Here is a 9,621-nt window from a genome sequence, read left to right as displayed (position 1 = left end):
TCCTTTTCTAAGTCTGAAAAAGTTTTTTTTAATTTAAAAATAAAATATTTTAAAAAAATGTGAGAAAAGCTAGACTTTGAACTATTTCAAAAATCTTTAACTTCTTATTAAACAATTCTAGACTATTGTTTAACCTACCATTCAACTCTAAATCATCTAAATAAGAGGGTTGAAGGGTCAAAATAAAATAATGATAATAATAATATGTTTGTGAAAAAAGCTTCAAGTTTATGAAACTTTAACGCTTGTTTAAGCCACTTTTTAAGGGTCATACAAAATCAAAACCTAGCCCATTCAATTCAGCGTCCTCTTCTGAGTTTGAAAACATGTTTTTTAATTAAAACAAAATATTTTAGAAAAATGTGAGAAAAGCTAAACTTTGAACTATTTCAAAAATCTATAACTTCTTATTGCAGATCGGCTATTTTCTTTTTTTCTCTCTTTCTTATATTATTTGACAATTTGGCCAATGTTTGACCAGTTTATAGTATAGTTTGTTGATTACTTGTATTACAGTCTTTTTCTTTGATTTGTTTTCATTTATTTTCTAAGGTATTAAAATTATTACTTAAATTGTCAGGGTCTCGACCCACAGGTTGAGAACCGCAGACATCCTTCATGCACAAGGCGGACAGTGTTGCCAGATTTTGCGATAGAAATAAGTAACCAGGTCTATGGAAATTAGCCCAAAAGAAGCAACTATGACTAATTGAAAATAGCCAATCTACAAGCTCACAACGGGTTGCGATGCGACGCGCTGTGAGCTTGTAGATCTGCTATTTTAAAACAAAACTCTTATCTGGAAGAAAATGTGAAAAATTAGGAATATTTTTGAAACATTTTAATACGAATCTTGTATTGGGGGTCCCCCCTGGCATAACATGTGTTCAGATGGGGGTCCGTTGATTGGATAATAGCCTACATATTAATCTGGGGGTCCTTGACATGAAAATGTTTGAGAACCACCACTGGTTTAAACGACATTAAGGAAGCAAGCCCAAAAAACTTCACAGAAAAAGAAGCCCAAAGTCGCTTATAATAAGCGGATATGGCAACACTGAAGGCGGAGCTTGTTAGTTTTGAAATCACACCGGAAGGTAGAGGAAACGGCTGTTGGCTGAGAGATTTCTTTTTCAAACCGGGGTGCTTTCGTGTTTACTGTACTAGATAACAGGTAAGTTTAATTAGTTTATGGAATTAAAATGTTATCCAAACACGGTCGTACACGGTTACATGAACTAACACGTTCATGTAACCGTGCACGACCGAGTTTTAGCCATGGTTCACACGACGCTCGTCCTTTCACGAGCCTCATAGCCGGAATTTCAACCTGTTTTTTGCACTTTCAACCCGTACATCAACATAAATATTCATACTTCAACTATAAAGTGCTTACCCCACGGCCACGAATGTTACAATTTTAATCGGGTGTGTCTAAGTACCCGCATCTTCCGTATTGTTGAATAAAAGATATTTTAATCCGATCGGTGGCCATTTTCTCATAGTTGTAATGCATGTGTATAATGTAATACACCTCCCAACCGACGGTCGCGTAGTTTAAAGCATACAGAAAACTCGGAGAAAATGGCCACCGATCGGATTAAAATTACTTTTATTGAACAATACAGGAGGTACGGATACTTAGACCCTCCCGATTCAAATTGTAACATCCTTGGCCTTTTGTTTTGCAGACAGTAGCTAACAAAAGCAGGTAATGTTTATCATCAAAGTGGGCTCCAGGGACCCTCAGGGGTCATTGGGGGGTTTCCATGTGGTTCCCAGCTAAATGAGATTATATAGCATGAAACTCAGTTTAACCACTTAAACCCTATAAATTGCCTATTTGAAAATGGCAGATCCACAAGCTCACAGTGCATGGTGATGCGTTGTGAGGGTGTAGATCAGCTATTAAAAAACAGTGTAAACAACATTTGTGGAATATTTTTGAAACACTTTTGTAAATCTTGAGTCCTTAGCCAAGTACATACTAATTAGGGGGTCCTTGACATGAACATGTTTGAGAACCACTGATTTCATTTGTATAACATGAGTTCATTAATCAGTATGCATTGTGAAACACTTTGCCAAGTTCATCAGAAGAACTGGTTATCACACACCTTCAATTAACCCATTAAGACCTGAGGCCGATTCTACAAAATGTCTTCTAAATTTATTTGTTTTTAACTTGTGTTATTATGTCAGTGGTTCTCAAACTTTTTCATGTCAAGGACCCCAAAATGTATATGTATTTGGCCACAGACCCTCATCTCAAAATATTTTGTTCTAGGGACCCCCAGAAACAAAGATTTGAGTTACAAATGTTCGTTAAAAATTCAAAGATTTGCACACATTTCCAAGATTTTTCTAAAATAACAGATCTACAAGCTCGTAGCGCAGCACTCGGTGCCACGCTATGAGCTTGTATATCTGCTGTTTTTGAGTAGCCAAAGTGTAAAATAATGCTTTTTAGGTCAAATCTAAAAATGACACAGAATCGAATGCACTTAAAAAGCGCATAACCATTCAGTGTTCAATTCAGGGATTTGAATCGTCATATATTTGTAACAATGATTACTGTCTCATTTCATCGTTCTTTGACAAACTTCTACCATCTATTTAACAGGCCGTCACCAAGAAAGCCCTTGCCTTAATTTGGATGGTACTACAGTTGGCAGTGGCTATGTAAGTCATCAATCAATCAACACAAAAAGGAGAACACTCCATACACACACACACACCTAAAAGAAATGTGCTCAAAGTTTTTCCTAGTGCACAGTCACACGCACATTTTTGGATTGCTCCTTAAAATCCCATGTAACCATCTTCATGGTTTACGCCAGGCAAATTTAAGCTGAACCTAATTGTCTCTTTTACAGGCAGCTTGGTACACACCTGGCCGGGGAAAAAAACCTGCTACAGACTTCCTGGAGGAGCGATTGAGGAACACCAGGAAGCGCATGAGAAGGCTGAAACGACCACACCACCAAGAACCAGAGGAACAGACCGTCCCTAGTACACCAGGTAATACTAATAACCAATGTTAATTATCCCCACCAGGCTAGATTGGACAGATGCAAGGGATTATATTTGCGGTCCCATGACTCTTCTGTCCATCATCTTCTAAAAACTAGTCTCAGGCACCGCTGGACCGATTGGCGACTTTTCACACACTCCAAGTAGGCCAGAACCTCAAATACTTGAAATCAGCTATAATGAATCTGTACTTATCATTCAACAGAATCTGATGTGCCTCCTGGAAAAACTTATTGAAATGGTTGAATGGATGAAGGTCAATAGGTGTCCAGTGTCCCAGGTTGAGGACTACATGAATCAAACATCTCTACATGGAGACAAGTGGATTCGCAGCAATGGAACTAAAGGCCTACCGTAAATATTGGCGTATAGTTCCCTAGGCTTGTAGACAATCCTGGCATGGTAATACATTATTTTGCTATTGCAGTTTTGCCTATTTGAATGATACTCTATTTGACTGATACTCTGCAATGCACTACAAGTTTATGTTTAACCACCTAGACCCTACAATATATACTTTGTAGACAGGAGTCCACAGGGTTCTACTTGGTCCACTCCTTTTTTTCTCAAACTGTTGTCACACAATGGTGTGTTTATCAAAGAGCTTATCTACAATACCCTACTGCTTGCATACACTCTTATAAGTAGACTCATAAGTGATTTTATTTTAATTTTCTCATTTTACAATTGTTTATATAATGTTATGTTCTCTTCTGTGTAGACCCAATCCTTCGATCTCCTAATCTCTCCACCTGGTGTGGAGAATTTGATTTGTGGGATTCCTCAAGAGGAAGAACTGCACACTTCAGGTGGGGGTTTCATTTAACATAATGGTTAAATAAACAATAATGAACTGTAACTATGTTTCTTAGCAGGTGCTGAGGTTATGAGTTGGGTCTCTTGGATTCTTTCCTGCTTTCTTCACTGTCCTCTGGTCATAGAGATTCTGAAGGGCAGAGCGCTTAGACCCCAAGGCGGTTACCCTCGGCACAACTTTGGGGTTTCACATAATGATATCTGGGTGGTTTTCTATCAGCTGACATGAAAAGCATTCTCTGACCGGGTCAGCCTGTGACTGAGCACTTGGTGTTCAGATAAAACTTGTATTCTGACCATGTGACATTGGTGTAAAATCACTCCTCTGTGTTTGTATAGGTGCACAACACATGCAGTTTGAGTCAGCCTGGGCCCTGACCAGAATCCCCTCAGCTACCTTCCTGCCAACACGCACTGTGCCCATCTTCATCTGTCTACAAGGACATCCGGGAACAGGTTAGCACCTTTTTACCCACGAATAACAGAGCAACATAAGTTTAGTTGGGAATTAACTGTCCAATTGAACTATCAGGGCGACATATGAAAATATGCTTTAGAGGAATGTCTGGTGCTGTATGCAGTTTGGAACCCAGGATGTAAGGTGATGGAGACCATTACACAAGAGGTGTATATATGGAGCTGACTAATTTGTTTGCTGATTCCATGATGACACATTGAGGTTAGACACTCCATAATTGGGCGTAGCTGCATTTGGAACTCCTTATATCAGGGGTCTTCAACCTTTTCAGGCCAAGGACCCCCTAACTGAGAAAGAGATGAAGAAGGGACCCCCACTATATATTACATAAAATTGTGTTGCAGATTAAAGCTTTTCATAGATGTTGGATTCATGTTAATGTGTATTGTCAGACATTTAACGACTTAAACCGTCAATACTTAGTAAACTTTCACTCTGTACTTGGTCTGCTCTTTTTCCCCTCTTTGCCGAAAATAGCCGATCTACAAGCTCGCAACGCCTCGCGCTGCGAGGCGTTGTGAGCTTGTAGATCGGCCATTTTCGGCTAAAGTTGTCCGTAGAATAGGGATGCTATTGTTCAAGTGGTTTGTATAAAGAAACAATGATCTTATCACAGAGATTTGGCCGACCCCCTGTAGCAACTCTGAAGACCCCCTAGGAGTCCCAGACCCCCTGTTGAAGACCCCTGCCCTGTTATGGCTGACTCATGGTGACATGAGCGTGGCATGGGGGATCTCCTGTAAGCCAATTTTAATATAGGTAATTGTCTGATCACAGTTATGAGAAAAAGCGTTCATCTGTATATACATTTATCTATTGAAGAATAGTGAAAATAGCAGATCTACAAGCTCGCAACATCTCGCAAAGTGATGTGTTGTGAACATGTAGGTCGGCTACTCTCACTATTTTTCAACATTTTTAAATGCCTGGCCTGTTCTGGCCATAGTACATAATGGTATTATTGGCCCCGGTCATTGTCAGTCATTTCTTTTTTGTTTACAAAGCCTAAAAGTCGGAACCGAAATGTAATTCGTCCAATGTTTAATGCCAAAACGGTTACATTGTTGATCATAATTATTTGTATGACAATTAACCAAATGTTTTCCTAATTTACACACTTTTTCAAATGTATTTAGTCACTGTATTTTGTTCTGTGGTTTGCTGTGTTGTAGGCTTATGCTGAGTTTAACAGGATCGCCACCACACACCTAGAGACAGACTTCTTTGATGCTCTGGATCGCTATACACCACAATTGGTCACTATCTTAAAGTCCAAGAAAGGTGCCATTAGAGATAAATTATCCGGAATTGTGCAGCAAATTGATGGGTAAGTCTACAACATGCTTCTTATATTTGTAATTATCATGACTAAGTTTATGTACAACCTATTACCCCAAATAGTACTTATGCTTCCCGGCAGTATTACATAGTGTTAAAGTATTGCTAACTATTGATCGTTGTTGATAACTAAATGCTGTGGATTGTACTATTTTTAAATCACATCTCCAATCAGCAACTGTTCTCTGCAACTGTTCATCAAACATATATTGTGGTGTTTCATGCTGTAACTGTACTGTAACTTGTGATGGTCAGATCTTGAACTTTATTTGTTCATTATCCACTTGTAGAAACCCGACGTGACCGCGCTGGGTAGGCTTGTTCTCCGAGGCCTCCTTCTTCTGCTTGGAGATGACCACAGCAGTTTCTACACCACTGTCTTGGTAAGTTCTCATAGTTACACCTTAAAGGTCCAGTGAAATTACATTTTCGTTAATTTTATTTTGAAGTTTCAGTCTGAAACGGCCTTGCAAACCAATCAGAAGGTTCAATCCCTTCAGGCTATAGCACGGTGGAATCTCACTCACATGGTGTGCAGTGTAAGTGTTTGTAGCCTGCACTCACACGTTGCTCAAGGGAGAGAGAGATGGCCACTATGCAGAATGTTTGTTACCAAGTTGCTTATTTCTAGCCTAAAATGTTTTCAGATACATATTTTACTGTGCTGATTACCATGAGTAATATACTGTCAAAAACAGTAGGCCAACCAATGTTGATAAAACTTCTCAATGCAGATGTGTGTGAAGTGTCTACATTTCCCTGTTGTAATGTTGTTTTTGTTTGGTTCTGTACAGGATTGTGACAGCGAAAGTGAAGACGCCTGGTCAGAGGTATCGGTCGGATTGCTGACTGTGAGCAGTGAAGATTCACCTCCCTCAGATGGTGTCGACCTTCAGCCAGTGTCAACAGCCATCATCCTTGAAGGAGGTATTGTGATGGATAATTTCCATAACCTCCCTCAAGCACCGTGCCTGCTGTCTAGCCTGACGTATGCACTCAATTTGAAGTACCCTAATGATATGAAGAACATATTGAACTTTATTCAAAGAGTGATGCTTGGCTTGGGAAAGGAAAAAACTACCCCCCAAACTGCAAAGTCTTAAAAACCTCCTGTCATTTTAGAAAGATTGTATAGTGGATAACTGGTAGGCAGGTTGTCCTCAGCCCTCCTTTGTGACAGTAGACTAAAATGCATGCATTTTATTTTTCTCATGCATGAGAAAATGTTGTAAAGTGATAGGAGTTCTAAATGAAGCCACTTTTATTCATTTTAAGTACTTTAGAGCTGCAAATTATTAAGACTTTGAATGTAATACCATTAAGTAAAAGTAAGGCACTTTTTTGAAATTGACAAGTGTTCACTTGTTCATGTGTTAAATAATGTACTCTTTCAAACTGTAATGGGGCTGTCCACACTAAGCATATCACTTTTGTCAATCCTATCGTTGTAGAATTATTTAGTTTAAATACAGTGCAGACATGATCATTTCAGTGGGCAGTTGCTCATGTCTTCCAGAGTTCCAGCAAATCACTCATATTGTCATCATCAACACAGATACTGTTCGTCTTTAGTTGTGTTGAACAGGAGGAGAAGGATGGAGGGGCTACTAGGCTACAATTGCAGTAGCAACACAGAAATGTGTGAGGAATTAATTAGCATAATGACTTTGTGGACGAAAAGAGGTTCACAATCATTGGCTACTCTAAATTCTATAAAATAAATTAAAAATGTGTACATATAGTGCTTGGTGTGGATGGCCCGTTAGGCTTTATTAATTACGCCATTTGTATTACTAGAGCACTTGTCAGTGTGTTTTGTCAGACCGTTGGTTTAGTCTGCAAAGTTAGTACACGTTTGGTCATTATAAGCCATGTTGGGTATTGTTTTTGTGGAATCGCTTGTAAATAATGGTGGTTTGGTTTGTAATTTAAACTTGCAGATCAATTATTTTCAAATAGCATTTTTATATAGGTGTAAAGTGCTCATGTGGCATATATTCACTTACAAAATATCCAAATGCTTGCAGACATTTTCACGATTTCTTTCATAAATAGCAGATCTACAATCTTCTATATGTTATATATTTCATCTGTTAAATCATAAAAACAATGCTTAAAGCAGTTCAAAGCAGGTCTAAATGCCTTGGTTCAATAAATGTGAAGATTCAAATCATATTGTCTGTCTTTATTTTTATATTTTCACATTTTGGGAAATGTAAGGTAATTTTGAACAAGATGTAGCCTTACAGTATATCAGCATACACATAATTTAAAATGTACATGCAGATTACCATTAGGTTGTTGGATGATCAGGATCAATATTGATTCCTAACATGATTCAGTATAATCAATTTATAAATTAAATCAGTGTTCGATTCCAGATGTTGATTCAACATAAAATCAACTAAAATGTGCATGCAGATTACCATTTAGATGATGGTTGAATCAATGTTGATTCCTAATGTTGATTCAACATTAAATCAACTAAAATGTGCATGCAGATTACCATTTAGATGATGGTTGAATCAATATTGATTCATAACGTTGATTCAACATAAAATCAACTAAAATCAGCATGCAGAATACCATTTAGATGATGGTTGAATCAATATTGATTCATAACGTTGATTCAACATAAAATCAGCGTGCAGAATACCATTTGGATGATGGTTGAATCAACGTTGATATAGTGTTAGTTAGTGGTTGAAACACAAACGTTGAATCAACAAAGATTAGGGTTGCGATTTCAGTACAGTTTCAACGTTGAGATCGAACGTTGATTCAACCGTTATGGCCGCCTATTTTTCAACGTTGATTCACCCATATTTTGCTATCTGGGAAGCTTCTATAGGCTTTTTTGTGTGTGTGATTAATCTATTTGACTTTAGACACACAGCAAGCACAATAATAGCTCACTGTGTTTAGATGCTCTCTAGTCTCTACATGTCCAAAGGTCCTGTGTTCAAACTCCATAGATAACAGATCATTATTTTAAAGTTTTAAACACAAATCCTTCTCATAGATTTGATTGGATCAAATCGACAGGAAGTGATGCCCACAACGCCCTAGGAAACTTGTGGATAGTACAACTTAAACGTTATTTAGGTCAATTATTTCCCCCCTTCATTAATACCAATTGGAATTGCACTTTATATTGTTGGAATTTCTTTTACAATATAGACACCTATATCATCATCATCATCATCGCCTTTATTTCAGCTTGGAGTACAGTTGAGGGGCAGGCCATCATTTTCAAAGTAGCCGAGATACAGAACAGTAATCAACAGGAATGGACATTCATTTCACATACAGCAACATAAAAAATATGAATAATGAATCAGAATACAGAAGCACTCAAAAAACTAAAGGAGAGAACTAGAACAGATATACCAAAATTAAATAATTAAATAAAGCAGTTACAATTCTGAACAAAAATATTGGAAACCATTTCCCTGAAATAACCTATAAGGATTGAAGTGATTTGATTTTCAAGGACCTCTGGAGCTCATTCCAGGCAGATGGAGCACTGACATAAAATGCTGTCTTGCCTAACTCTGTCTGCGCAAAAGGAACCTTGAGTGTCAGGAGATCACTCGAGCAGGTCTGGTATGTAAGGTTCTGATCCAACATAGAATAAAAAGGGGGGAGCATTCCTGAGATGGCTTTAAAAATAAATATACAAACATCACAAAACCCAGTACTGTTAAAAAAATAAATAAAGTCAACTTCCTGCTGATTTTGATTGATTGATTGATTGATGTACTTTATTTAGTAGGACATGAGAACAACAGTACATGGAAGTACAAATTCACAATACAAGGTCTACTAAACTGGAAGACTCATTAAGCACTGAGCTTGTTTAAGATGAGATCCCCATGCACACAAATCATGATGACATATAAGAGACAGACAGATATACACACTACTATACAGAATGTCATACAATCAGCTTACAG

At 37.8% G+C, this 9,621-nt stretch overlaps 1 protein-coding gene across 4 annotated transcripts; it reads left to right on the top strand.

The window, feature by feature from the left end:
- Nucleotides 1-1,086: 1,086 nt before the first annotated feature.
- On the top strand, nucleotides 1,087-7,835 carry LOC311063392 (uncharacterized protein). Of its 4 annotated transcripts, none has more exons than XR_014602583.1 (10): nucleotides 1,087-1,174; nucleotides 2,624-2,682; nucleotides 2,877-3,021; nucleotides 3,239-3,387; nucleotides 3,755-3,842; nucleotides 4,189-4,305; nucleotides 4,944-5,086; nucleotides 5,500-5,654; nucleotides 5,956-6,048; nucleotides 6,460-7,835. XR_014602583.1 is itself a non-coding variant. In XM_084082814.1 (10 exons), exons 4-8 carry the CDS (start codon nucleotides 3,433-3,435, stop codon nucleotides 5,508-5,510), a joined length of 342 nt encoding a protein of 113 aa, XP_083938940.1. In that variant the 5' UTR covers nucleotides 1,087-1,174; nucleotides 2,624-2,682; nucleotides 2,877-3,021; nucleotides 3,239-3,432; the 3' UTR covers nucleotides 5,511-5,654; nucleotides 5,956-6,048; nucleotides 6,460-7,835. The 4 variants fall into 4 exon arrangements, 1 of the variants encoding a protein (XP_083938940.1); XR_014602585.1 differs by having other exon boundaries at nucleotides 3,239-3,435; XM_084082814.1 differs by having other exon boundaries at nucleotides 3,239-3,435; nucleotides 4,944-5,066.
- The last annotated feature ends 1,786 nt before the right edge of the window (nucleotides 7,836-9,621 follow it).

Source organism: Gymnoscopelus microlampas (genome assembly GCF_963454915.1).
Source record: "Gymnoscopelus microlampas genome assembly, chromosome: 1".
Taxonomy (NCBI): domain Eukaryota; kingdom Metazoa; phylum Chordata; class Actinopteri; order Myctophiformes; family Myctophidae; genus Gymnoscopelus; species Gymnoscopelus microlampas.
Note: the sequence above shows the minus strand (reverse complement) of the source record. Positions and strands in the feature narration are given on the sequence as shown.

Coding starts and splice junctions, on each gene's coding strand:
- LOC311063392 (XM_084082814.1), top strand. Junction 3,843..4,188: donor GGAAGAACTGCACACTTCAG/GTGGGGGTTTCA, acceptor GTGTTTGTATAG/GTGCACAACACATGCAGTTT. Junction 4,306..4,943: donor ACAAGGACATCCGGGAACAG/GTTAGCACCTTT, acceptor ATCTTATCACAG/AGATTTGGCCGACCCCCTGT.